Below are 27,725 nucleotides of genomic sequence, written 5' to 3'. Positions count from 1 at the left end.
CCTTCAGCACTGACCCTCCGACAGAGCCCACTCCCTCAGCACTGACCCTCCGACAGGGCCCACTCCCTCAGCACTGATCCTCCGACAGGGCCCACTCCCTCAGCACTGACCCTCCGACAGGGCCCACTCCCTCAGCACTGACCCTCCGACAGTGCCCACTCCCTCAGCCCTGACCGTGTGACAGTGCCCACTCACTCAGCACTGACCCTCTGACAGTGCCCACACCCTCAGCACTGACTCTCCGACAGTGCCCACACCCTCTGCACTGACCCCCCGACAGTGCCCACTCCCTCAGCACTGACCCTCCGACAGTGCCCACTCCCTCAGCACTGACCCTCCGACAGTGCAGCACTCCCTCAGCACTGACCCTCCGACAGTGCAGCACTCCCTCAGCACTGACCCTCTGACAGTGCGCACTCCCTCAGCACTGAACCTATGACAGTGCGGCACTCCCTCAGCACTGACCCTCCGACAGTGCCCACTCCCTCAGGACTGACCTTCCGACAGTGCCCATTCCCTCGGCACTGACCCTCCGACAGAGCCCACTCCTTCAGCACTGACCCTCCGACAGTGCCCATTCCCTCAGCACTGACCCTCCGACAGAGCCCACTCCCTCAGCACTGACCCTCCGACAGTGCCCACTCCCTCAGCACTGACCCTCCGACAGTGCCCACTCCCTCAGCATTGACCCTCCGACAGTGCCCACTCCCTCAGCACTGACCCTCCGACAGTGCCCACTCCCTCAGCACTGACCCCCCGACAGTGCCCACTCCCTCAGCACTGACCCCCCGACAGTGCCCACTCCCTCAGCACTGACCCTCCGACAGTGCCCACTCCTTCAGCACTGACCCTCCGACAGGGCCCACTCCCTCAGCACTGACCCTCCGACAGTGCCCGCTCCCTCAGCACTGACCCTCCGACAGGGCCCACTCCCTCAGCACTGACCCTCCGACAGTGCCCACTCCCTCAGCACTGACCCTCCGACAGGGCCCACTCCCTCAGCACTGACCCTCCGACAGTGCCCGCTCCCTCAGCACTGACCCTCCGACAGAGCCCACTCCTTCAGCACTGACCCTCCGACAGTGCCCACTCCCTCAGCACTGACCCTCCGACAGTGCCCACTCCCTCAGCACTGACCCTCCGACAGTGCCCACTCCCTCAGCATTGACCCTCCGACAGTGCCCACTCCCTCAGCACTGACCCTCCGACAGTGCCCACTCCCTCAGCACTGACCCCCCGACAGTGCCCACTCCCTCAGCACTGACCCCCCGACAGTGCCCACTCCCTCAGCACTGACCCTCCGACAGTGCCCACTCCTTCAGCACTGACCCTCCGACAGGGCCCACTCCCTCAGCACTGACCCTCCGACAGTGCCCGCTCCCTCAGCACTGACCCTCCGACAGGGCCCACTCCCTCAGCACTGACCCTCCGACAGTGCCCACTCCCTCAGCACTGACCCTCCGACAGGGCCCACTCCCTCAGCACTGACCCTCCGACAGTGCCCGCTCCCTCAGCACTGACCCTCTGACAGAGCCCACTCCTTCAGCACTGACCCTCCGACAGTGCCCACTCCCTCAGCACTGACCCTCCGACAGTGCCCACTCCCTCAGCACTGACCCTCCGACAGTGCCCACTCCCTCAGCACTGACCCTCCGACAGTGCCCACTCCCTCAGCACCGGCCCTCCGACAGTGCCCACTCCCTCAGTACTAACCCTCCGACAGTGCCCACTCCCTCAGCACTGACATTCAGACAGGGCCCACTCCCTCAGCACTGACCCTCCGACAGTGCCCACTCCTTCAGCACTGACCCTCCGACAGAGCCCACTCCTTCAGCACTGACCCTCCGACAGTGCCCACTCCCTCAGCACTGACCCTCCGACAGTGCCCACTCCCTCAGCACTGACCCTCCGACAGTGCCCGCTCCCTCAGCACTGACCCCCTTGATACGTTTACTCCTTGGGATTTTACCAGACTTGACTTTCTCGAGTGAGATACGGACAATCTTCAGCTGTAACCTTTAGCTCACCCCTGTGCCACAACCTAACGAAAGAGTACCAGCCCAGCGGTGATGGACGGATGTGTCCCCTATGTGCGACAGACCCCTCTAAGTTGTTGATAAAATTCTCAATATTCAGATCTCGCTTTCCCTTGAGCCGCGTTCTCATTCCTGTTTAATTTTGTTTTCCAGGTACTACGGCTTTCGGACTCGCAGGTTCGTATCTCCTTCACATTGCACTCCGTTGCAATTAGTCAGTCGCGATTTTATTATGAAAGGAATTCTGTTTTTTCCCATTGAGGTGTATTTGCCCTGTTCCAATTTTGTTTTTTTTTGTGATGCCTGTTTGACCCATAATCCTCACCTTTGGCTGGGTCCAAAGGAAGGTCTGAAGTTTGGCCAATTTTCAGAACAGAAAACGTGTCGCTGGAAAAGCGCAGCAGGTCAGGCAGCACCCGAGGAGCAGGGGAATCGACGTTTCGGGCGTGAGCCCCTTTTCTCAGAGCAGAATAGAATGTGTACAGTATGGAACCAGGCCATTCAGCCCATCAATTCACACTGACCTCACCCCCCCCCCCCCCACCCACTCAGAGAGCATCGCACCCAGACCCACCCCACTACCCTGAGAGTTGCCACCCAGGCTGACAGGGTTGTTAAGAAGGTGTACGGTGTGTTAGCTTTTATTGGGAGAGGGATTGAGTTCCGGAACCAGGAGGTCATGCTGCAGCTGTACAAAGCTCTGGTACGGCCGCACTTGGAGCATTGCGCGCAGTTCCGGTCACCGCATTATCGGAAGCACGTGGAAGCTTCTGAAAGGTTTCAGAGGAGATTTACTGAGATGTTGCCTGGTCTGGAGGGGCGGCCTCACGAGGAAAAGGCTGAGGGACTCGAGGCTGTGTTCGTCAGAGAGAAGGAGGTCGAGAGGTGACTTAATCGAGACGTGTAAGATAATCCGAGGGTTAGATCGGGTGGACAGCGAGAGCCTTTTTCCCCTCAGATGGTGATGGCTAGCACGAGTTTTAAAATGAGGTGGGGGGGGGGGAGGGGGAGATAGATATAGGACAGATGTCAGAGGGAGTTGTTTTACTCAGAGGGGGCTTGGAACACACTGCCTGTAACAGTGGGAGACTCGCCAACTTTAAGGGCATTTACATGGGCATTGGATAGGCACGTGGAGGAGAATGGAATGGTGTGGGTTAGATGGGCTTCAGATTGGGTCAGCACAACACCGAGGGGCCGAAGGGCCTGTACTGCGCCTGTGATGCTCTATCCGATTTCAGGTGAATGATCCACGTAATGGATACCAACAGTAATAATCCACAGAATTCTCCGGGATGTGCAGTTAGGGTGGATGAACCATGGGGGGAATGGAGGTTTGCAGGGGTTGGGTAGGGCTGTGTTTTTGGGGGGGGGGGGGGGGGGGGGGGGGGGGGGGGGGGGTCAGTGCGAACTCAATGGGCTGAATGGCCCGCTCCCACACTGTCAGGGTTCGATGGGCAATTGAACAATGGGAGTCATTGGACCTTGGGCAGCAAGTTATTAGACAATGTGTCCATTTCTCTCGGTCGCAATCATTACTCGTGATATAATACGTAAACATTCGGGTCATCACGCCCGTGTGTACCAGCACAGAGGTGATGGACCGAAGGATCTTTCCTCTGGGATAATCTCTTCACAATATACAGCCTCGCTTCGCACTGAGCCACATTCTCATCGATGTCTCACTTTGTTTTTCAGACACACCAACGTCCCGAGGTGGTTTGTATCCTCTTGTATTTCATTCAGGAGAAATTATTCAAATGTCACTTTCATGAAAGAATCCCTTTCTCAGGTCAAGTGTATTGCTGGTGCAAACATTTCCTTATTAGGTCTATCACACTCTCTCCACATATACACACACACACATCACTCATACACACTCACACACACATACACACACTCACACGCACACACACACACTTACACATATACACACACACTCACACATACACACACATACTCATACACACACTCACACTCTCACACTCACACTCACACACACACTCATACACACACTCACACACACATACATACTCATACACACACACACTCACACACACTCATACACTCACACACACTCATACACACCCTCACTCACACACACGCACTCACACACACATACTCACACTCACTCACACACACACACACTCATACACTCACACACACTCACATACACACACTCATACACTCACACACACACACTCATACACTCACACACACTCACCCACACTCACACACACTCATACACACACACTCATACACATGCACTCACACACACACTCATACACTCACACACACACTCATACACACACTCTCATACACACACACACTCATACACACACACTCATACACTCACACTCATACACTCACACTCATACACACACACACTCACACACACACTCATACACTCACAAACTCATATACACACTCTATCACACACACACACTCACAATCACACACTCACACACACACACTCACACTCACACACACACACTCACGCACACTCACACACATTCACACACACACTCACATACACATACATTCACACTCACACATACATACACACTCCCTCACACTCATACACACATACAGTCACACTCACACACACAGACACACACTCACACACCCTCATACACACACATAGAAACACAAACTCACACACACAAAGATACATACTCCCACCCCTCCACAACATCTCCGCGCCGTAATACACACACTCTCACTCTCTTTCTCACACACACACATTCTCCGTCATGCTCTCACACACTTTCTCTCTTTCATACACACACTGCAGCTGTCGCAGACTCACACTCACTCTCTCCCTCTCTCAAACACACAGTCCTTCTCTCTCCCTCCCTCCCCCTCTCCCTTTCACTTCTCCCTCTCTCCCTCCCTGCCTCTCTCCCTCTCCCTCTCTCTTCCTCTTTCTCTGTCTCTCTCTCTCTCTTCCTCTTTCAGTCTCTCCCTCTCTCTCTCCCTCCCTCTATCTATCCCTCCCTCTATCTTTCTGCCTCCTCTCTCTCCCCCTCCCTCTCTCTTTCCCTCTGTCAGGGAAAGGGGCATCTCCAGGTGCTCTGTTGTGGTACCTGTCCACAGGAGCTCCTCCAATCACAGGAGGCCTTACCAAGCCTTGGCAGCTCCTCCTATCAGAGTCCATGTTACTGGAGGAGCGCCAAGCGTGAGAGAGAGGAAGCCTATGATTGGTGGAACTGGAGAGAGACTGGATCTCTGATTGGCAGATTAATTTGTTGCTTGGAAGCAATGGGCTATTCACCCACGGGGCCAGTCTGAGATTCGACGTCCCTGGGGCTGTGGGGGTCAGAACCCAGGAACGGCCAGCACCAGACAGCACAGTGACATCATTCTCTATAACAGGCTGGGAAGGGGCTGAATGGCCTCCTGCTGTTCCCCCTGTGTGACAGACTGGGGAAGGGGGCTGAATGGCCTCCTGCTGTTCCCCCTGTGTGACAGGCTGGAGAAGGGGCTGAATGGCCTCCTGCTGTCCCCCTGTGTAACAGGCTGGAGAAGGGGCTGAATGGCCTCCTGCTGTTCCCCCTGTGTAACAGGCTGGAGAAGGGGCTGAATGGCCTCCTGCCTGCTCCGATGTTGATGAGTAGCTGCGTTGTGTCCACTCCCCCAGCCCCCAGGGGTGTGTTTTGGGGGTGGGGGGTGTGGCTCTGGGTACATTTTGCGAGATCCGTTCTCCTCCTCCCTCTCCGAGCGTCTCCCCCCCCCCCCCCCCCCCCCCCCCACACTGTGACCCTCTGAGTCAGACCAGGGCCCAGCATAATATTCCGCACAGCCCTGCGTTACTCTGTGTACGGGTGTGAACGTCGTGCTGTTGTTCGATCCTAACCACTGCCTTCCCTTCACCCACACAACACAGCACCATGTCACACAGCCAGACACACTCACACACACACACACACAGGCAGACACACTCACACACACACAGGCAGACACGCTCACTCACACACACACACACACACACTCACACACACACAGCCAGACCTCACACACACACAGGCAGACACGCTCACACACACACTCAGGCAGACACGCTCACACACACAGGCAGACACACGCTCACTCACACACACACAGCCAGACACACTCACACACACACAGGCAGACACGCTCACACACACACTCAGGCAGACACGCTCACACACACAGGCAGACACACGCTCACACACACACACACAGGCAGACACACTCACACACACACAGGCAGACACGCTCACACACACACACAGGCAGACACACACACACACACAACAAAGACAGACACACACACACATTCAGGCAGACATGCTCACAACCCCTCCATGCTGTCCCAGATATCCTAACCTAATCTAGTCCCATTTAGAGTCAGAGAGATGTACAGCACGGAAACAGGCCGTTCGGCCCAACCCCTCCATGCTGTCCCAGATATCCCAACCTAATCTAGTCCCATTTAGAGTCAGAGAGATGTACAGCACGGAAACAGGCCCTTCGGCCCAACCCCTCCATGCTGTCCCAGATACCCTAACCTAATCTAGTCCCATTTAGAGTCAGAGAGACGTACAGCACGGAAACAGGCCCTTCGGTCCAACCCGTCCATGCTGTCCCAGATATCCTAACCTAATCTAGTCCCATTTAGAGTCAGAGGGATGTACAGCATGGAAACAGGCCGTTCGGCCCAACCCCTCCATGCTGTCCCAGATATCCCAACCTAATCTAGTCCCATTTAGAGTCAGAGGGATGTACAGCATGGAAACAGGCCGTTCGGCCCAACCCCTCCATGCTGTCCCAGATATCCCAACCTAATCTAGTCCCATTTAGAGTCAGAGAGATGTACAGCACGGAAACAGGCCCTTCGGCCCAACCCCTCCATGCTGTCCCAGATATCCTAACCCAATCTAGTCCCATTTAGAGTCAGAGAGATGTACAGCACGGAAACAGGCCGTTCGGCCCAACCCCTCCATGCTGTCCCAGATATCCCAACCTAATCTAGTCCCATTTAGAGTCAGAGAGATGTACAGCACGGAAACAGGCCCTTCGGCCCAACCCCTCCATGCTGTCCCAGATATCCTAACCCAATCTAGTCCCATTTAGAGTCAGAGAGATGTACAGCACGGAAACAGGCCCTTCGGCCCAACCCCTCCATGCTGTCCCAGATACCCTAACCTAATCTAGTCCCATTTAGAGTCAGAGAGACGTACAGCACGGAAACAGGCCCTTTGGCCCAACCCGTCCATGCTGTCCCAGATATCCCAACCTAATCTAGTCCCATTTAGAGTCAGAGGGATGTACAGCATGGAAACAGGCCGTTCGGCCCAACCCCTCCATGCTGTCCCAGATATCCCAACCTAATCTAGTCCCATTTAGAGTCAGAGAGATGTACAGCACGGAAACAGGCCCTTCGGCCCAACCCCTCCATGCTGTCCCAGATATCCTAACCCAATCTAGTCCCATTTAGAGTCAGAGAGATGTACAGCACGGAAACAGGCCCTTCGGCCCAACCCCTCCATGCTGTCCCAGATACCCTAACCTAATCTAGTCCCATTTAGAGTCAGAGAGACGTACAGCACGGAAACAGGCCCTTCGGTCCAACCCGTCCATGCTGTCCCAGATACCCTAACCTAATCTAGTCCCATTTGCCAGCACTTGGCCCATCTCCCTCTAACCCCTTCCTATTCATGTCCCCACCCACCTTTTAAATGCTGTCATTGTACCAGCCCCCACCACTTCCTCTGGCAGCTCATTCCACACACGTACCACCCTCTGGGTGAAAAAGTTACCCCTTAGGTCTCTTTTATATTTTTCCCCTCTCGCACTAAATCTATGCCCCTCTCGTTCTGGATTCCCCCACCCCAGGGGGAAAAGACTTTGCCTATTTATCCTATCCATGCCCCTCATAATTTTATAAACCTCTATAAGGTCACCCCTCAGCCTCCGACGCTCCAGGGAAAACGGCCCCAGCCTGTTCAGCCTCTCCCTGTAAATCTCACCTGTCAATTTGTAAAACAGTTTAACATTGTTGTGTCCGAGTGTGAGTGTGCTAATGATTGAACATGAGTGTGAGCGTGTGTCTGTGAGTGTGTGTGCGCAAGCAAGTTTGTGAGTGAGTGTGTGTTTGTATGAGTGAGTGTGAGCGAGTGTGTGTATGTGGGTGTGAGTGTGTGGGTGTGAATGCGTGTGTGTGGGTGTGTGGGTGTGAATGAGTGTGTGTGTGTGAGTGAGAGTGTGTGTGAATGAGTGTGTGGGTGTGAGTGTGTGGGTGTGAGTGAGAGTGTGTGTGAATGAGTGTGTGTGAATGAGTGTGTGGGTGTGAGTGTGTGTGGGTGTGAGAGTGTGTGAATGAATGTGTGTATGTGAGTGTGTGTGGGTGTGAGTGAGAGTGTGTGAGTGAGAGTGTGTGGGTGTGAGTGTGTGGGTGTGAGTGAGAGTGTGTGTGAATGAGTGTGTGGGTGTGTGTGTGAGTGTGTATGTGTGAGTGTGTGTGGGTGTGAGTGTGTGTGAATGAGAGTGTGTGTGAATGAGTGTGTGGGTGTGAGTGAGAGTGTGTGAATGAGTGTGTGGGTGTGAGTGTGTGTGGGTGTGAGTGAAAGTGTGTGAATGAGTGTGTGTGTGTGAGTGAGAATGTGTGTTAGTGTATGTGTGTGTGTATGTTGCATGTGCAAGTGAGTGTGTGTGTGTGAGTATGAGTGTGTGCAAGATTGTGTGCGTTTGTATGTGTGTAAGAACGTCTGACTGTGTGTGAGCGGGTGAGTGCAAGAGTATGAGTGTGTGAGAGTCAACGTGTGTGTTTCCGTGTGTGCGGATGTGTGCACACGCATGTGTGTGAGTGCATCAGTGAGTGTAGCTGCGTGTGTGATCGCGAGAATGTGTGCGATTGAGCATGTGGACATGTGAGTGTGCAGGGGTGTGCGAGTAAGTGTGTGTGTGTGTGTGTTTGATCTTGTTGGTCTCTCGGGCCTCAGCGTTGCGTTCCTGGATGTATTCTGAATTAATCCCCCTCTCTGTGTTTGCAGAGCCATATACCTACACCATGCCGACTGTCACACCACCACACATCGCAAGAGGTGAGTCAAACACTTGGCCAGATATGAAGGGAACCGCAGGCATCATTTGCATTGTGATAGCACCAACAGGATGGCTCTGATTGCCCCAAAGCTCTCCAGCGGGCTGGCCACCCAGCTCAGATTTGACCCCAAGTTGTGTATACGGAATGTTGGAGCAGTGTAGGGGCTGGAGGGGGTTACAGAGATAGGGAGGGGGTGTAGGGGCTGGAGGGGGTTACAGAGATAGGGAGGGGGTGTAGGGGCTGGAGGGGGGTTACAGAGATAGGGAGGGGGTGTAGGGGCTGGAGGGGGTTACAGAGATAGGGAGGGGGTGTAGGGGCTGGAGGGGGTTACAGAGATAGGGAGGGGGTGTAGGGGCTGGTGGGGGGTTACAGAAATAGGGAGGGGGTGTAGGGGTTGGAGGGGGTTACAGAGACAGGGAGGGGGTGTAGGGGCAGGAGGGTTGACAGAGATAGGGAGGGGGTGTAGGGGCTGGAGGGGGTTACAGAGATAGGGAGGGGGTGTAGGGGGTGAAGGGGGTTGCAGAGATAGGGAGGGGGTGTAGGGGCTGGAGGGGGTTACAGAGATAGGGAGGGGGTGTAGGGGCTGGAGGGGGTCACAGAGATAGGGAGGGGGGTGTAGGGGCTGGAGGGGGTTATAGAGATAGGGAGGGGTGTAGGGGCTGGAGGGGGTTACAGAGATAGGGAGGGGGTGTAGGGGCTGTAGGGGGTCACAGAGATAGGGAGGGGGTGTAGGGGCCGGAGGGGGTTACAGAGATAGGGAGGGGGTGTAGGGGCTGGAGGGAGTTACAGAGATAGGGAGGGGGTGTAGGGGCTGGAGTGGGTTACAGAGATAGGGAGGGGGTGTAGGGGCTGGAGGGGGTTACAGAGATAGGGAGGGGGTTTAGGGACTGGAGGGGGTTACAGAGATAGGGAGGGGTGTAGGGGCTGGAGTGGGTTACAGAGATAGGGAGGGGGTGTAGGTGCTGGAGGGAGTTACAGGGATAGGGAGAGGGTGTTGGGGCTGGAGGGGGTTACAGAGATAGGGAGGGGGTGTAGGGGCTGGAGGGGGTTACAGATATAGGGAGGAGGTGTAGGGGCTGGAGGGGGTTACAGAGATAGGGAGGAGGTGTAGGGACTGGAGGGGGTTACTGGAGGGGGTTACAGAGATAGGGAGGGAGTGTAGGGGCTGGAGGGGGGTTACAGAGATAGGGAGGGGGTGTAGGGGCTGGAGGGGGTTACAGAGATAGGGAGGGGGTGTAGGGGGTTGCAGAGATAGGGAGGGGGTGTAGGGGCTGGAGGGGGGTTACAGAGATAGGGAGGGGGTGTAGGGGCTGGAGGGGGTTACAGAGATAGGGAGGGGGTGTTGGGGCTGGAGGGGGTTACAGAGATAGGGAGGGGGTGTAGGGGCTGGAGGAGGTTACAGAGATAGGGAGGGGGTGTAGGGGCTGGGGGGTTACAGAGATGGGGAGCGGGTGTAGGGGCTGGGTGGGGGTTAAAGAGATAGGGAGGGGGTGTAGGGGCTGGAGTGGGTTACAGAGATCGGGAGGGGGTGTAGGGGCTGGAGGGGGTTACAGAGATAGGGAGGGAATGTAGGGGCTGGAGGGGGTTACAGAGATAGGGAGGGGGTGTAGGGGCTGGAGGGGGTTACAGAGATAGGGAGGGGGGTGTAGGGCTGGAGGGAGTTACAGAGATAGGGAGGGGTGTAGGTGCTGGAGGGAGTTACAGGGATAGGGAGGGGTGAAGGGGCTGGAGGGGTTTACAGAGAAAGGGAGGGTGTGTAGGGGCTGGAGGGGGTTACAGAGATAGGGAGGGGGGTGTAGGGCTGGAGGGAGTTACAGAGATAGGGAGGGGTGTAGGTGCTGGAGGGAGTTACAGGGATAGGGAGGGGTGTAGGGGCTGGAGGGGGTTACAGAGATAGGGAGGGTGTGTAGGGGCTGGAGGGGGTTACAGAGATAGGGAGGGGGTGTAGGGGCTGGAGGGTGTTACAGGGATAGGGAGGGGGTGAAGGGGCTGGAGGGGGGTTACAGAGATAGGGAGGGGGTGTAGGGGCTGGAGGGGGTTACAGAGATAGGGAGGGGTTGTAGGGGCTGGAGGGGTTTACAGAGATAGGGAGGGTGTGTAGGGGCTGGAGGGGGTTACAGAGATAGGGAGGGGGTGTAGGGGCTGGAGGGGGTTACAGAGATAGGGAGGGGGGTGTAGGGGCTGGAGAGGGTTACAGAGATAGGGAGGGGGTGTAGGGGCTGGAGGGGGTTACAGAGATAGGGAGGGGGTGTAGGGACTGGAGGGGGTTACAGAGATAGGGAGGGTGTGTAGGGGCTGGAGAGGGTTACAGAGATAGGGAGGGGTGTAGGGACCGGAGGGGGTTACAGAGATAGGGAGGGGGTGTAGGGACTGGAGGGGGTTACAGAGATAGGGAGGGGGTGTAGGGGCTGGAAGGGGTTACAGAGATAGGGAGGAGGTGTAGGGGCTGGAGGGGGTTACAGAGATGGGGAGGGGGTGTAGGGGCTGGAGGGGGTTACAGAGATAGGGAGGACGTGTAGGGGCTGGAGGTGGTTACAGAGATAGGGAGGGGGTATAGGGACTGGAGGGGGTTACAGAGATAGGGAGGGGGTGTAGGGGCTGGAGGGGGTTACAGAGATATGGAGGGGGTGTAGGGGCTGGTGGGGGTTGCAGATATAGTGAGGGGGTGTAGGGGCTGGAGGAGGTTACAGAGATAGGGAGGGGGTGTAGGGGCTGGGGGGTTACAGAGATAGGGAGGGGGTGTAGGGGCTGGAGGGGGTTACTGAGATAGGGAGGGGGTGTAGGGGCTGGAGGGGGTTACAGAGATAGGGAGGGTGTGTAGGGGCTGGAGGGAGTTACAGAGATAGGGAGGGGTAGTAGGGGCTGGAGGGGGTTACAGAGATAGGGAGGGTGTGTAGGGGCTGGAGGGGGTTACAGAGATAGGGAGGGGTGTAGGGGCTGGAGGGGTTTACAGAGATAGGGAGGGGGTGTGGGGCTGTAGGGGGTTACAGAGATAGGGAGGGGGTGCAGGGGCTGGAGGGGGTTACAGAGATAGGGAGGGGGTGTAGGGGCTGGAGGGAGTTACAGGGATAGGGAGGGGTGAAGGGGCTGTAGGGGGTTACAGAGATAGGGAGGGGGTGTAGGGGCTGGAGGGGGTTACAGAGACAGGGAGGAGGTGTAGGGGCTGGAGGGGGTTACAAAGATAGGGAGGAGGTGTAGGGGCTGGAGGGGGTCACAGAGATAGGGAGGGGGTGTGGGTGCTGGAGGGAGTTACAGAGATGGGGAGGGGGTGTAGGGGCTGGAGGGGGTTACAGAGATAGGGAGGGGGTGAAGGGGCTGGAGGGTGTTACAGGGATAGGGAGGGGGTGAAGGCGCTGGAGGGGGGTTACAGAGATAGGGAGGGGGTGTAGGGGCTTGAGGGGTTAACAGAGATAGGGAGGGGGTGTAGGGGCTGGAGGGGGTTACAGAGATAGGGAGGGGCTGTAGGGGCTGGAGGGGGTCACAGAGATAGGGAGGGGGTGTAGGGGCTGGAGGGGGTTATAGAGATAGGGAGGGGTGTAGGGGCTGGAGGGGGTTACAGAGATAGGGAGGGGGTGTAGGGGCTGTAGGGGGTCACAGAGATAGGGAGGGGGTGTAGGGGCCGGAGGCGGTTACAGAGATAGGGAGGGGGTGTAGGGACTGGAGGGGGTTACACAGATAGGGAGGGGGTGTAGGGACTGGAGGGGGTTACAGAGATAGGGAGGGTGTGTAGGGGCTGGAGGGGGTTACAGAGATAGGGAGGGGGTGTAGGGGCTGGAAGGGGTTACAGAGATAGGGAGGGGGTGTAGGGGCTGGAGGGGGTTACAGAGATAGGGAGGGGGTGTAGGGGCTGGAGGGCGTTACAGAGATAGGGTAGGGGTGTAGGGGCTGGAGTGGGTTACAGAGATAGGGAGGGGGTGTAGGGGGTTGCAGAGATAGGGAGGGGGTGTAGGGGCTGGAGGGGGGTTACAGAGATAGGGAGGGGGTGTAGGGGCTGGAGGGGGTTACAGAGATAGGGAGGGGGTGTAGGGGGTTGCAGAGATAGGGAGGGGGTGTAGGGGCTGGAGGGGGGTTACAGAGATAGGGAGGGGGTGTAGGGGCTGGAGGGGGTTACAGAGATAGGGAGGGGGTGTAGGGGCTGGAGGGGGTTACAGAGATAGGGAGGGGGTGTAGGGGCTGGAGGAGGTTACAGAGATAGGGAGGGGGTGTAGGGGCTGGGGGGTTACAGAGATGGGGAGCGGGTGTAGGGGCTGGGTGGGGGTTACAGAGATAGGGAGGGGGTGTAGGGGCTGGAGTGGGTTACAGAGATCGGGAGGGGGTGTAGGGGCTGGAGGGGGTTACAGAGATAGGGAGGGAATGTAGGGGCTGGAGGGGGTTACAGAGATAGGGAGGGGGTGTAGGGGCTGGAGGGGGTTACAGAGATAGGGAGGGGGGTGTAGGGCTGGAGGGAGTTACAGAGATAGGGAGGGGTGTAGGTGCTGGAGGGAGTTACAGGGATAGGGAGGGGTGTAGGGGCTGGAGGGGGTTACAGAGATAGGGAGGGTGTGTAGGGGCTGGAGGGGGTTACAGAGATAGGGAGGGGGTGTAGGGGCTGGAGGGTGTTACAGTGATAGGGAGGGGGTGAAGGGGCTGGAGGGGGGTTACAGAGATAGGGAGGGGGTGTAGGGGCTGGAGGGGGTTACAGAGATAGGGAGGGGGTGTAGGGGCTGTAGGGGTTTACAGAGATAGGGAGGGTGTGTAGGGGCTGGAGGGGGTTACAGAGATAGGGAGGGGGTGTAGGGGCTGGAGGGGGTTACAGAGATAGGGAGGGGGGTGTAGGGGCTGGAGAGGGTTATAGAGATAGGGAGGGGGTGTAGGGGCTGGAGGGGGTTACAGAGATAGGGAGGGGGTGTAGGGACTGGAGGGGGTTACAGAGATAGGGAGGGTGTGTAGGGACTGGAGGGGGTTACACAGATAGGGAGGGAGTGTAGGGACCGGAGGGGGTTACAGAGATAGGGAGGGGGTGTAGGGGCTGGAGGGGGTCACAGAGATAGGGAGGGGGGTGTAGGGGCTGGAGGGGGTTATAGAGATAGGGAGGGGTGTAGGGGCTGGAGGGGGTTACAGAGATAGGGAGGGGGTGTAGGGGCTGTAGGGGGTCACAGAGATAGGGAGGGGGTGTAGGGGCCGGAGGCGGTTACAGAGATAGGGAGGGGGTGTAGGGACTGGAGGGGGTTACACAGATAGGGAGGGGGTGTAGGGACTGGAGGGGGTTACAGAGATAGGGAGGGTGTGTCGGGGCTGGAGGGGGTTACAGAGATAGGGAGGGGGTGTAGGGGCTGGAGGGCGTTACAGAGATAGGGTAGGGGTGTAGGGGCTGGAGTGGGTTGCAGAGATAGGGAGGGGGTATAGGGGCTGGAGGGGGTTACAGAGATAGGGAGGGAGTGTAGGGTCTGGAGGGGGTTGCAGAGATAGGGAGGGGATGTAGGGGCTGGAGGGGGGTTACAGAGATAGGGAGGGGGTGTAGGGGCTGGAGGGGGTTACAGAGATAGGGAGGGGGTGTAGGGGCTGGAGGGGGTTACAGAGATAGGGAGGGGGTGTAGGGGCTGGAGGAGGTTACAGAGATAGGGAGGGGGTGTAGGGGCTGGGGGGTTACAGAGATGGGGAGCGGGTGTAGGGGCTGGGTGGGGGTTACAGAGATAGGGAGGGGGTGTAGGGACTGGAGTGGGTTACAGAGATCGGGAGGGGGTGTAGGGGCTGGAGGGGGTTACAGAGATAGGGAGGGAATGTAGGGGCTGGAGGGGGTTACAGAGATAGGGAGGGGGTGTAGGGGCTGGAGGGGGTTACAGAGATAGGGAGGGAATGTAGGGGCTGGAGGGGGTTACAGAGATAGGGAGGGGGTGTAGGGGCTGGAGGGGGTTACAGAGATAGGGAGGGGGGTGTAGGGCTGGAGGGAGTTACAGAGATAGGGAGGGGTGTAGGTGCTGGAGGGAGTTACAGGGATAGGGAGGGGTGAAGGGGCTGGAGGGGTTTACAGAGATAGGGAGGGTGTGTAGGGGCTGGAGGGGGTTACAGAGATAGGGAGGGGGGTGTAGGGCTGGAGGGAGTTACAGAGATAGGGAGGGGGTGTAGGTGCTGGAGGGAGTTACAGGGATAGGGAGGGGTGTAGGGGCTGGAGGGGGTTACAGAGATAGGGAGGGTGTGTAGGGGCTGGAGGGGGTTACAGAGATAGGGAGGGGGTGTAGGGGCTGGAGGGTGTTACAGGGATAGGGAGGGGGTGAAGGGGCTGGAGGGGGGTTACAGAGATAGGGAGGGGGTGTAGGGGCTGGAGGGGGTTACAGAGATAGGGAGGGGGTGTAGGGGCTGTAGGGGTTTACAGAGATAGGGAGGGTGTGTAGGGGCTGGAGGGGGTTACAGAGATAGGGAGGGGGTGTAGGGGCTGGAGGGGGTTACAGAGATAGGGAGGGGGGTGTAGGGGCTGGAGAGGGTTACAGAGATAGGGAGGGGGTGTAGGGGCTGGAGGGGGTTACAGAGATAGGGAGGGGGTGTAGGGACTGGAGGGGTTTACAGAGATAGGGAGGGTGTGTAGGGGCTGGAGGGGGTTACAGAGATAGGGAGGGGGTGTAGGGACCGGAGGGGGTTACAGAGATAGGGAGGGGGTGTAGGGACTGGAGGGGGTTACAGAGATAGTGAGGGGGTGTAGGGGCTGGAAGGGGTTACAGAGATAGGGAGGAGGTGTAGGGGCTGGAGGGGGTTACAGAGATGGGGAGGGGGTGTAGGGGCTGGAGGGGGTTACAGAGATAGGGAGGGGGTGTAGGGGCTGGAGGGGGTTACAGAGATATGGAGGGGGTGTAGGGGCTGGAGGGGGTTGCAGATATAGTGAGGGGGTGTAGGGGCTGGAGGAGGTTACAGAGATAGGGAGGGGGTGTAGGGGCTGGGGGGTTACAGAGATAGGGGGGGGGGTGTAGGGGCTGGAGGGGGTTACTGAGATAGGGAGGGGGTGTAGGGGCTGGAGGGGGTTACAGAGATAGGGAGGGTGTGTAGGTGCTGGAGGGAGTTACAGAGATAGGGAGGGGTAGTAGGGGCTGGAGGGGTTTACAGAGATAGGGAGGGTGTGTAGGGGCTGGAGGGGGTTACAGAGATAGGGAGGGGGTGTAGGGGCTGGAGGGGTTTACAGAGATAGGGAGGGGGTGTGGGGCTGTAGGGGGTTACAGAGATAGGGAGGGGGTGCAGGGGCTGGAGGGGGTTGCAGAGATAAGGAGGGGGTGTAGGAGCGTGACGGGGTTACTGAGATAGAGAGGGGGTGTAGGGGCTGGGGGGGGGTTACAGAGATAGGGAGAGGGTGTAGGGGGTTACTGAGATATTGAGGGGTGAAGGGGCTGGAGGGGGTTCCAGGGATAGGGAGGGGGTGAAGGGGCTGGAGGGGGGTTACAGAGATAGGGAGGGGGTGTAGGGGGGTTACAGAGATAGGGAGGGGGTGTAGGGGCTGGAGGGGGTTACAGAGATAGGGAGGGGCTGTAGGGGCTGGAGGGGGTCACAGAGATAGGGAGGGGGTGTAGGGGCTGGAGGGGGTTACAGAGATAGGGAGGGGCTGTAGGGGCTGGAGGGGGTCACAGAGATAGGGAGGGGGTGTAGGGGCTGGAGGGGGTTATAGAGATAGGGAGGGGTGTAGGGGCTGGAGGGGGTTACAGAGATAGGGAGGGGGTGTAGGGGCTGTAGGGGGTCACAGAGATAGGGAGGGGGTGTAGGGGCCGGAGGCGGTTACAGAGATAGGGAGGGGGTGTAGGGACTGGAGGGGGTTACACAGATAGGGAGGGGGTGTAGGGACTGGAGGGGGTTACAGAGATAGGGAGGGTGTGTAGGGGCTGGAGGGGGTTACAGAGATAGGGAGGGGGTGTAGGGGCTGGAAGGGGTTACAGAGATAGGGAGGGGGTGTAGGGGCTGGAGGGGGTTACAGAGATAGGGAGGGGGTGTAGGGGCTGGAGGGCGTTACAGAGATAGGGTAGGGGTGTAGGGGCTGGAGTGGGTTGCAGAGATAGGGAGGGGGTATAGGGGCTGGAGGGCGTTACAGAGATAGGGTAGGGGTGTAGGGGCTGGAGTGGGTTGCAGAGATAGGGAGGGGGTGTAGGGGCTGGAGGGGGTTACAGAGATAGGGAGGGGGTGTAGGGACTGGAGGGGGTTACAGAGATAGGGAGGGTGTGTAGGGACTGGAGGGGGTTACACAGATAGGGAGGGAGTGTAGGGACCGGAGGGGGTTACAGAGATAGGGAGGGGGTGTAGGGGCTGGAGGGGGTCACAGAGATAGGGAGGGGGGTGTAGGGGCTGGAGGGGGTTATAGAGATAGGGAGGGGTGTAGGGGCTGGAGGGGGTTACAGAGATAGGGAGGGGGTGTAGGGGCTGTAGGGGGTCACAGAGATAGGGAGGGGGTGTAGGGGCCGGAGGCGGTTACAGAGATAGGGAGGGGGTGTAGGGACTGGAGGGGGTTACACAGATAGGGAGGGGGTGTAGGGACTGGAGGGGGTTACAGAGATAGGGAGGGTGTGTAGGGGCTGGAGGGTGTTACAGAGATAGGGAGGGGGTGTAGGGGCTGGAGGGGGTTACAGAGATAGGGAGGGGGTGTAGGGGCTGGAGGGCGTTACAGAGATAGGGTAGGGGTGTAGGGGCTGGAGTGGGTTGCAGAGATAGGGAGGGGGTATAGGGGCTGGAGGGGGTTACAGAGATAGGGAGGGGGTGTAGGGGGTTGCAGAGATAGGGAGGGGATGTAGGGGCTGGAGGGGGGTTACAGAGATAGGGAGGGGGTGTAGGGGCTGGAGGGGGTTACAGAGATAGGGAGGGGGTGTAGGGGCTGGAGGGGGTTACAGAGATAGGGAGGGGGTGTAGGGGCTGGAGGAGGTTACAGAGATAGGGAGGGGGTGTAGGGGCTGGGGGGTTACAGAGATGGGGAGCGGGTGTAGGGGCTGGGTGGGGGTTACAGAGATAGGGAGGGGGTGTAGGGACTGGAGTGGGTTACAGAGATCGGGAGGGGGTGTAGGGGCTGGAGGGGGTTACAGAGATAGGGAGGGAATGTAGGGGCTGGAGGGGGTTACAGAGATAGGGAGGGGGTGTAGGGGCTGGAGGGGGTTACAGAGATAGGGAGGGAATGTAGGGGCTGGAGGGGGTTACAGAGATAGGGAGGGGGTGTAGGGGCTGGAGGGGGTTACAGAGATAGGGAGGGGGGTGTAGGGCTGGAGGGAGTTACAGAGATAGGGAGGGGTGTAGGTGCTGGAGGGAGTTACAGGGATAGGGAGGGGTGAAGGGGCTGGAGGGGTTTACAGAGATAGGGAGGGTGTGTAGGGGCTGGAGGGGGTTACAGAGGTAGGGAGGGGGGTGTAGGGCTGGAGGGAGTTACAGAGATAGGGAGGGGGTGTAGGTGCTGGAGGGAGTTACAGGGATAGGGAGGGGTGTAGGGGCTGGAGGGGGTTACAGAGATAGGGAGGGTGTGTAGGGGCTGGAGGGGGTTACAGAGATAGGGAGGGGGTGTAGGGGCTGGAGGGTGTTACAGGGATAGGGAGGGGGTGAAGGGGCTGGAGGGGGGTTACAGAGATAGGGAGGGGGTGTAGGGGCTGGAGGGGGTTACAGAGATAGGGAGGGGGTGTAGGGGCTGTAGGGGTTTACAGAGATAGGGAGGGTGTGTAGGGGCTGGAGGGGGTTACAGAGATAGGGAGGGGGTGTAGGGGCTGGAGGGGGTTACAGAGATAGGGAGGGGGGTGTAGGGGCTGGAGAGTGTTACAGAGATAGGGAGGGGGTGTAGGGGCTGGAGGGGGTTACAGAGATAGGGAGGGGGTGTAGGGACTGGAGGGGTTTACAGAGATAGGGAGGGGGTGTAGGGACCGGAGGGGGTTACAGAGATAGGGAGGGGGTGTAGGGACTGGAGGGGGTTACAGAGATAGTGAGGGGGTGTAGGGGCTGGAAGGGGTTACAGAGATAGGGAGGAGGTGTAGGGGCTGGAGGGGGTTACAGAGATGGGGAGGGGGTGTAGGGGCTGGAGGGGGTTACAGAGATAGGGAGGGGGTGTAGGGGCTGGAGGGGGTTACAGAGATATGGAGGGGGTGTAGGGGCTGGAGGGGGTTGCAGATATAGTGAGGGGGTGTAGGGGCTGGAGGAGGTTACAGAGATAGGGAGGGGGTGTAGGGGCTGGGGGGTTACAGAGATAGGGGGGGGGGGTGTAGGGGCTGGAGGGGGTTACTGAGATAGGGAGGGGGTGTAGGGGCTGGAGGGGGTTACAGAGATAGGGAGGGTGTGTAGGTGCTGGAGGGAGTTACAGAGATAGGGAGGGGTAGTAGGGGCTGGAGGGGTTTACAGAGATAGGGAGGGTGTGTAGGGGCTGGAGGGGGTTACAGAGATAGGGAGGGGGTGTGGGGCTGTAGGGGGTTACAGAGATAGGGAGGGGGTGCAGGGGCTGGAGGGGGTTGCAGAGATAAGGAGGGGGTGTAGGAGCGTGACGGGGTTACTGAGATAGAGAGGGGGTGTAGGGGCTGGGGGGGGGGTTACAGAGATAGGGAGAGGGTGTAGGGGGTTACTGAGATATTGAGGGGTGAAGGGGCTGGAGGGGGTTACAGAGATAGGGAGGGAATGTAGGGGCTGGAGGGGGTTACAGAGATAGGGAGGGGGTGTAGGGGCTGGAGGGGGTTACAGAGATAGGGAGGGGGGTGTAGGGCTGGAGGGAGTTACAGAGATAGGGAGGGGTGTAGGTGCTGGAGGGAGTTACAGGGATAGGGAGGGGTGAAGGGGCTGGAGGGGTTTACAGAGATAGGGAGGGGGTGTAGGGGCTGGAGGGGGTTACAGAGATAGGGAGGGGGGTGTAGGGCTGGAGGGAGTTACAGAGATAGGGAGGGGTGTAGGTGCTGGAGGGAGTTACAGGGATAGGGAGGGGTGTAGGGGCTGGAGGGGGTTACAGAGATAGGGAGGGTGTGTAGGGGCTGGAGGGGGTTACAGAGATAGGGAGGGGGGTGTAGGGCTGGAGGGAGTTACAGAGATAGGGAGGGGTGTAGGTGCTGGAGGGAGTTACAGGGATAGGGAGGGGTGTAGGGGCTGGAGGGGGTTACAGAGATAGGGAGGGTGTGTAGGGGCTGGAGGGGGTTACAGAGATAGGGAGGGGGTGTAGGGGCTGGAGGGTGTTACAGGGATAGGGAGGGGGTGAAGGGGCTGGAGGGGGGTTACAGAGATAGGGAGGGGGTGTAGGGGCTGGAGGGGGTTACAGAGATAGGGAGGGGTTGTAGGGGCTGGAGGGGTTTACAGAGATAGGGAGGGTGTGTAGGGGCTGGAGGGGGTTACAGAGATAGGGAGGGGGTGTAGGGGCTGGAGGGGGTTACAGAGATAGGGAGGGGGGTGTAGGGGCTGGAGAGGGTTACAGAGATAGGGAGGGGGTGTAGGGGCTGGAGGGGGTTACAGAGATAGGGAGGGGGTGTAGGGACTGGAGGGGGTTACAGAGATAGGGAGGGTGTGTAGGGGCTGGAGAGGGTTACAGAGATAGGGAGGGGTGTAGGGACCGGAGGGGGTTACAGAGATAGGGAGGGGGTGTAGGGACTGGAGGGGGTTACAGAGATAGGGAGGGGGTGTAGGGGCTGGAAGGGGTTACAGAGATAGGGAGGAGGTGTAGGGGCTGGAGGGGGTTACAGAGATGGGGAGGGGGTGTAGGGGCTGGAGGGGGTTACAGAGATAGGGAGGGCGTGTAGGGGCTGGAGGTGGTTACAGAGATAGGGAGGGGGTATAGGGACTGGAGGGGGTTACAGAGATAGGGAGGGGGTGTAGGGGCTGGAGGGGGTTACAGAGATATGGAGGGGGTGTAGGGGCTGGTGGGGGTTGCAGATATAGTGAGGGGGTGTAGGGGCTGGAGGAGGTTACAGAGATAGGGAGGGGGTGTAGGGGCTGGGGGGTTACAGAGATAGGGAGGGGGTGTAGGGGCTGGAGGGGGTTACTGAGATAGGGAGGGGGTGTAGGGGCTGGAGGGGGTTACAGAGATAGGGAGGGTGTGTAGGGGCTGGAGGGAGTTACAGAGATAGGGAGGGGTAGTAGGGGCTGGAGGGGGTTACAGAGATAGGGAGGGTGTGTAGGGGCTGGAGGGGGTTACAGAGATATGGAGGGGTGTAGGGGCTGGAGGGGTTTACAGAGATAGGGAGGGGGTGTGGGGCTGTAGGGGGTTACAGAGATAGGGAGGGGGTGCAGGGGCTGGAGGGGGTTACAGAGATAGGGAGGGGGTGTAGGGGCTGGAGGGCGTTACAGGGATAGGGAGGGGTGAAGGGGCTGTAGGGGGTTACAGAGATAGGGAGAGGGTGTAGGGGCTGGAGGGGGTTACGGAGACAGGGAGGAGGTGTAGGGGCTGGAGGGGTTACAGAGATAGGGAGGAGGTGTAGGGGCTGGAGGGAGTTACAGAGATGGGGAGGGGGTGTAGGGGCTGGAGGGGGTTACAGAGATAGGGAGGGGGTGAAGGGGCTGGAGGGTGTTACAGGGATAGGGAGGGGGTGAAGGCGCTGGAGGGGGGTTACAGAGATAGGGAGGGGGTGTAGGGGCTTGAGGGGTTAACAGAGATAGGGAGGGGGTGTAGGGGCTGGAGGGGGTTACAGAGATAGGGAGGGGCTGTAGGGGCTGGAGGGGGTTACAGAGATAGGGAGGGGGTGTAGGGGCTGGAGGGGGTTATAGAGATAGGGAGGGGTGTAGGGGCTGGAGGGGGTTACAGAGATAGGGAGGGGGTGTAGGGGCTGTAGGGGGTCACAGAGATAGGGAGGGGGTGTAGGGGCCGGAGGCGGTTACAGAGATAGGGAGGGGGTGTAGGGACTGGAGGGGGTTACACAGATAGGGAGGGGGTGTAGGGACTGGAGGGGGTTACAGAGATAGGGAGGGTGTGTAGGGGCTGGAGGGGGTTACAGAGATAGGGAGGGGGTGTAGGGGCTGGAAGGGGTTACAGAGATAGGGAGGGGGTGTAGGGGCTGGAGGGGGTTACAGAGATAGGGAGGGGGTGTAGGGGCTGGAGGGCGTTACAGAGATAGGGTAGGGGTGTAGGGGCTGGAGTGGGTTGCAGAGATAGGGAGGGGGTATAGGGGCTGGAGGGGGTTACAGAGATAGGGAGGGGGTGTAGGGGGTTGCAGAGATAGGGAGGGGGTGTAGGGGCTGGAGGGGGGTTACAGAGATAGGGAGGGGGTGTAGGGGCTGGAGGGGGTTACAGAGATAGGGAGGGGGTGTAGGGGCTGGAGGGGGTTACAGAGATAGGGAGGGGGTGTAGGGGCTGGAGGAGGTTACAGAGATAGGGAGGGGGTGTAGGGGCTGGGGGGTTACAGAGATGGGGAGCGGGTGTAGGGGCTGGGTGGGGGTTACAGAGATAGGGAGGGGGTGTAGGGGCTGGAGTGGGTTACAGAGATCGGGAGGGGGTGTAGGGGCTGGAGGGGGTTACAGAGATAGGGAGGGAATGTAGGGGCTGGAGGGGGTTACAGAGATAGGGAGGGGGTGTAGGGGCTGGAGGGGGTTACAGAGATAGGGAGGGGGGTGTAGGGCTGGAGGGAGTTACAGAGATAGGGAGGGGTGTAGGTGCTGGAGGGAGTTACAGGGATAGGGAGGGGTGTAGGGGCTGGAGGGGGTTACAGAGATAGGGAGGGTGTGTAGGGGCTGGAGGGGGTTACAGAGATAGGGAGGGGGTGTAGGGGCTGGAGGGTGTTACAGGGATAGGGAGGGGGTGAAGGGGCTGGAGGGGGGTTACAGAGATAGGGAGGGGGTGTAGGGGCTGGAGGGGGTTACAGAGATAGGGAGGGGGTGTAGGGGCTGTAGGGGTTTACAGAGATAGGGAGGGTGTGTAGGGGCTGGAGGGGGTTACAGAGATAGGGAGGGGGTGTAGGGGCTGGAGGGGGTTACAGAGATAGGGAGGGGGTTGTAGGGGCTGGAGAGGGTTATAGAGATAGGGAGGGGGTGTAGGGGCTGGAGGGGGTTACAGAGATAGGGAGGGGGTGTAGGGACTGGAGGGGGTTACAGAGATAGGGAGGGTGTGTAGGGACTGGAGGGGGTTACACAGATAGGGAGGGAGTGTAGGGACCGGAGGGGGTTACAGAGATAGGGAGGGGGTGTAGGGGCTGGAGGGGGTCACAGAGATAGGGAGGGGGGTGTAGGGGCTGGAGGGGGTTATAGAGATAGGGAGGGGTGTAGGGGCTGGAGGGGGTTACAGAGATAGGGAGGGGGTGTAGGGGCTGTAGGGGGTCACAGAGATAGGGAGGGGGTGTAGGGGCCGGAGGCGGTTACAGAGATAGGGAGGGGGTGTAGGGACTGGAGGGGGTTACACAGATAGGGAGGGGGTGTAGGGACTGGAGGGGGTTACAGAGATAGGGAGGGTGTGTAGGGGCTGGAGGGGGTTACAGAGATAGGGAGGGGGTGTAGGGGCTGGAGGGCGTTACAGAGATAGGGTAGGGGTGTAGGGGCTGGAGTGGGTTGCAGAGATAGGGAGGGGGTATAGGGGCTGGAGGGGGTTACAGAGATAGGGAGCGGGTGTAGGGGGTTACAGAGATAGGGAGGGGGTGTAGGGGCTGGAGGGCGTTACAGAGATAGGGTAGGGGTGTAGGGGCTGGAGTGGGTTGCAGAGATAGGGAGGGGGTATAGGGGCTGGAGGGGGTTACAGAGATAGGGAGCGGGTGTAGGGGGTTGCAGAGATAGGGAGGGGATGTAGGGGCTGGAGGGGGGTTACAGAGATAGGGAGGGGGTGTAGGGGCTGGAGGGGGTTACAGAGATAGGGAGGGGGTGTAGGGGCTGGAGGGGGTTACAGAGATAGGGAGGGGGTGTAGGGGCTGGAGGAGGTTACAGAGATAGGGAGGGGGTGTAGGGGCTGGGGGGTTACAGAGATGGGGAGCGGGTGTAGGGGCTGGGTGGGGGTTACAGAGATAGGGAGGGGGTGTAGGGACTGGAGTGGGTTACAGAGATCGGGAGGGGGTGTAGGGGCTGGAGGGGGTTACAGAGATAGGGAGGGAATGTAGGGGCTGGAGGGGGTTACAGAGATAGGGAGGGGGTGTAGGGGCTGGAGGGGGTTACAGAGATAGGGAGGGGGGTGTAGGGCTGGAGGGAGTTACAGAGATAGGGAGGGGTGTAGGTGCTGGAGGGAGTTACAGGGATAGGGAGGGGTGAAGGGGCTGGAGGGGTTTACAGAGATAGGGAGGGTGTGTAGGGGCTGGAGGGGGTTACAGAGATAGGGAGGGGGGTGTAGGGCTGGAGGGAGTTACAGCTATAGGGAGGGGGTGTAGGTGCTGGAGGGAGTTACAGGGATAGGGAGGGGTGTAGGGGCTGGAGGGGGTTACAGAGATAGGGAGGGTGTGTAGGGGCTGGAGGGGGTTACAGAGATAGGGAGGGGGTGTAGGGGCTGGAGGGTGTTACAGGGATAGGGAGGGGGTGAAGGGGCTGGAGGGGGGTTACAGAGATAGGGAGGGGGTGTAGGGGCTGGAGGGGGTTACAGAGATAGGGAGGGGGTGTAGGGGCTGTAGGGGTTTACAGAGATAGGGAGGGTGTGTAGGGGCTGTAGGGGGTTACAGAGATAGGGAGGGGGTGTAGGGGCTGGAGGGGGTTACAGAGATAGGGAGGGGGGTGTAGGGGCTGGAGAGGGTTACAGAGATAGGGAGGGGGTGTAGGGGCTGGAGGGGGTTACAGAGATAGGGAGGGGGTGTAGGGACTGGAGGGGTTTACAGAGATAGGGAGGGTGTGTAGGGGCTGGAGGGGGTTACAGAGATAGGGAGGGGGTGTAGGGACCGGAGGGGGTTACAGAGATAGGGAGGGGGTGTAGGGACTGGAGGGGGTTACAGAGATAGTGAGGGGGTGTAGGGGCTGGAAGGGGTTACAGAGATAGGGAGGAGGTGTAGGGGCTGGAGGGGGTTACAGAGATGGGGAGGGGGTGTAGGGGCTGGAGGGGGTTACAGAGATAGGGAGGGGGTGTAGGGGCTGGAGGGGGTTACAGAGATATGGAGGTGGTGTAGGGGCTGGAGGGGGTTGCAGATATAGTGAGGGGGTGTAGGGGCTGGAGGAGGTTACAGAGATAGGGAGGGGGTGTAGGGGCTGGGGGGTTACAGAGATAGGGGGGGGGTGTAGGGGCTGGAGGGGGTTACTGAGATAGGGAGGGGGTGTAGGGGCTGGAGGGGGTTACAGAGATAGGGAGGGTGTGTAGGGGCTGGAGGGAGTTACAGAGATAGGGAGGGGTAGTAGGGGCTGGAGGGGTTTACAGAGATAGGGAGGGTGTGTAGGGGCTGGAGGGGGTTACAGAGATAGGGAGGGGGTGTAGGGGCTGGAGGGGTTTACAGAGATAGGGAGGGGGTGTGGGGCTGTAGGGGGTTACAGAGATAGGGAGGGGGTGCAGGGGCTGGAGGGGGTTGCAGAGATAAGGAGGGGGTGTAGGAGCGTGACGGGGTTACTGAGATAGAGAGGGGGTGTAGGGGCTGGGGGGGGGGTTACAGAGATAGGGAGAGGGTGTAGGGGGTTACTGAGATATTGAGGGGTGAAGGGGCTGGAGGGGGTTCCAGGGATAGGGAGGGGGTGAAGGGGCTGGAGGGGGGTTACAGAGATAGGGAGGGGGTGTAGGGGGGTTACAGAGATAGGGAGGGGGTGTAGGGGCTGGAGAGGTTTACAGAGATAGGGAGGGGGTGTAGGGGCTGGAGGGGGTTACGGAGATAGGGAGGGGGTGTAGTGATTTGAGGGGGGTTACAGAGATAGGGAGGCAATGTAGGTTTCTGGAAGGGGGTTACAGAGAGAGGGAGTGGGTGTAGGGGCTGGAGGGGGTTACAGAGATAGGGAGGGGGGTGTAGGGCTGGAGGGAGTTACAGACATAGGGAGGTGGTGTAGGGGCTGGAGGGGGTTACAGAGATAGGGAGGGGGTGTAGGGGGTTACTGAGATATTGAGGGGGTGAAGGGGCTGGAGGGGGTTACAGGGATAGGGAGGGGGTGAAGGGGCTGGAGGGGGGTTACAGAGATAGGGAGGGGGTGTAGGGGCTGGAGGGATTTACAGAGATAGGGAGGGGGTGTAGGGGCTGGAGGGGGTTACAGAGATAGGTAGGGGGTGTAGGGGCTGGAGGGGGTTTACAGAGATAGGGAAGGGGTGTAGGGGCTGGAGGGGGTTACAGAGATAGGGAGGGAGTGTAGGGGCTGGAGGGGATTACAGAGATAGGGAGGGGGGTGTAGGGCTGGAGGGGATTACAGAGATAGGGAGGGGATGTAGGGGCTGGAGGGGGGTTACAGAGATAGGGAGGGAGTGTAGGGGCTGGACGGGGTTACAGAGATAGGGAGGGGGTGTAGGGTCTGGAGGGGGTTACAGAGATAGGGAGGGGGTGTAGGGTCTGGAGGGGGTTACAGAGATAGGGAGGGGGTGTAGGGGCTGGAGGGGATTACAGAGATAGGGAGGGGGGTGTAGGGCTGGAGGGGGTTACAGAGATAGGGAGGGGGTGTAGGGTCTGGAGGGGGTTACAGAGATAGGGAGGGGGTGTAGGGGCTGGAGGGGGTTACAGAGATAGGGAGGGGGTGTAGGGCTGGAGGGGGTTACAGAGATAGGGAGGGGGTGTAGGGTCTGGAGGGGGTTACAGAGATAGGGAGGGGGTGTAGGGGCTGGAGGGGGTTACAGAGATAGGGAGGGGGTGTAGGGGCAGGTGGTGGTTACAGAGATAGGGAGGGGGTGTAGGGGCTGGAGGGGGTTACATAGATAGTGAGAGGGTGTAGGGGCTGGAGGGGGTTGCAGAGATAGGGAGGGGGTGTCGGGATTCGAGGGGGGTTACAGAGATAGGGAGGGGGTGTAGGGGCGGGAGGAGCTTTTTTGGGAATTGCGAAGTCTCGACAGAGAGAATACAACATACACAGCGTGATATCCTCCAGCCCCTATTTCAGTGGGCCAATGCTAAATGGAGTTCTGGGCCAGCAGGAGGTGTGGAGGTGGGACTGCGGGTGTGAGTCACTATCCCAGCAGGGACTATGTGAGTGGAGCCCTATCTCGGCAAGGACTGTGAGAGTGGGATCCTATCCCAGCAGGAACTGTGATGTTGGGACAGTGTCCCAGCAGAGACTGTGAGGTTGTGGCCCTATCCCAGCAGGGACTACATGAGTAGGATCCTATCCCAGCAGGGACTGTGAGGTTGGGGCCCTATCTCAGCAGGGACTACATGAGTGGGATCCTATCCCAGCAGGGACTGTGAGGTGAAACCCTATCCCAGCAGGGACTACGTGAGTGGGACCCTATCCCAGCAGGGACTACATGAGTGGGACCCTATCCCAGCAGGGACTGTGAGGTGGGACCCTATCCCGGGAGGGAGTGTGTGAGGAGGGACCCTTTCCCGGGAGGGACTGTGAGGGGGGGGGGAAGACCCTATCCCAGCAGGGCTGTGTGAGGGGTATCCTATCCCAGCAGGGACTGTGAGGTGGGACCCTATCCCGGCAGGGAGTGTGTGAGGAGGGACCCTATCCCAGCAGGGACTGTGAGGTGGGACCCTATCCCAGCAGGGCTGTGTGAGGGGTACCCTATCCCAGCAGGGCTGTGTGAGGGGTATCCTATCCCAGCAGGGACTACGTGAGTGGGACCCTATCCCAGCAGGGACTGTGAGGTGGGACCCTATCCCGGCAGGGAGTGTGTGAGGAGGGACCCTATCCCAGCAGGGACTGTGAGGTGGGACCCT

The 27,725-nt window shown here is 59.1% G+C and overlaps 1 protein-coding gene across 1 annotated transcript in view; it reads left to right on the top strand.

The window, feature by feature from the left end:
- LOC122545625 (uncharacterized) overlaps positions 1 to 27,725 on the top strand; it is a 172,440-nt gene that overhangs the window by 27,328 nt on the left and 117,387 nt on the right. The window contains exons 2-4 of the mRNA XM_087981620.1: positions 2,190 to 2,213; positions 3,735 to 3,755; positions 9,053 to 9,103. Coding sequence (XP_087837746.1) covers positions 2,190 to 2,213; positions 3,735 to 3,755; positions 9,053 to 9,103 — 96 coding nt within the window. The remainder of the gene's footprint in view (positions 1 to 2,189; positions 2,214 to 3,734; positions 3,756 to 9,052; positions 9,104 to 27,725) is intronic.

This window comes from Chiloscyllium plagiosum, unplaced genomic scaffold (assembly GCF_037043375.1).
Source record: "Chiloscyllium plagiosum isolate Xiang-an unplaced genomic scaffold, Cpla_swu_hap1 HiC_scaffold_40, whole genome shotgun sequence".
Taxonomy (NCBI): domain Eukaryota; kingdom Metazoa; phylum Chordata; class Chondrichthyes; order Orectolobiformes; family Hemiscylliidae; genus Chiloscyllium; species Chiloscyllium plagiosum.
Note: the sequence above shows the minus strand (reverse complement) of the source record. Positions and strands in the feature narration are given on the sequence as shown.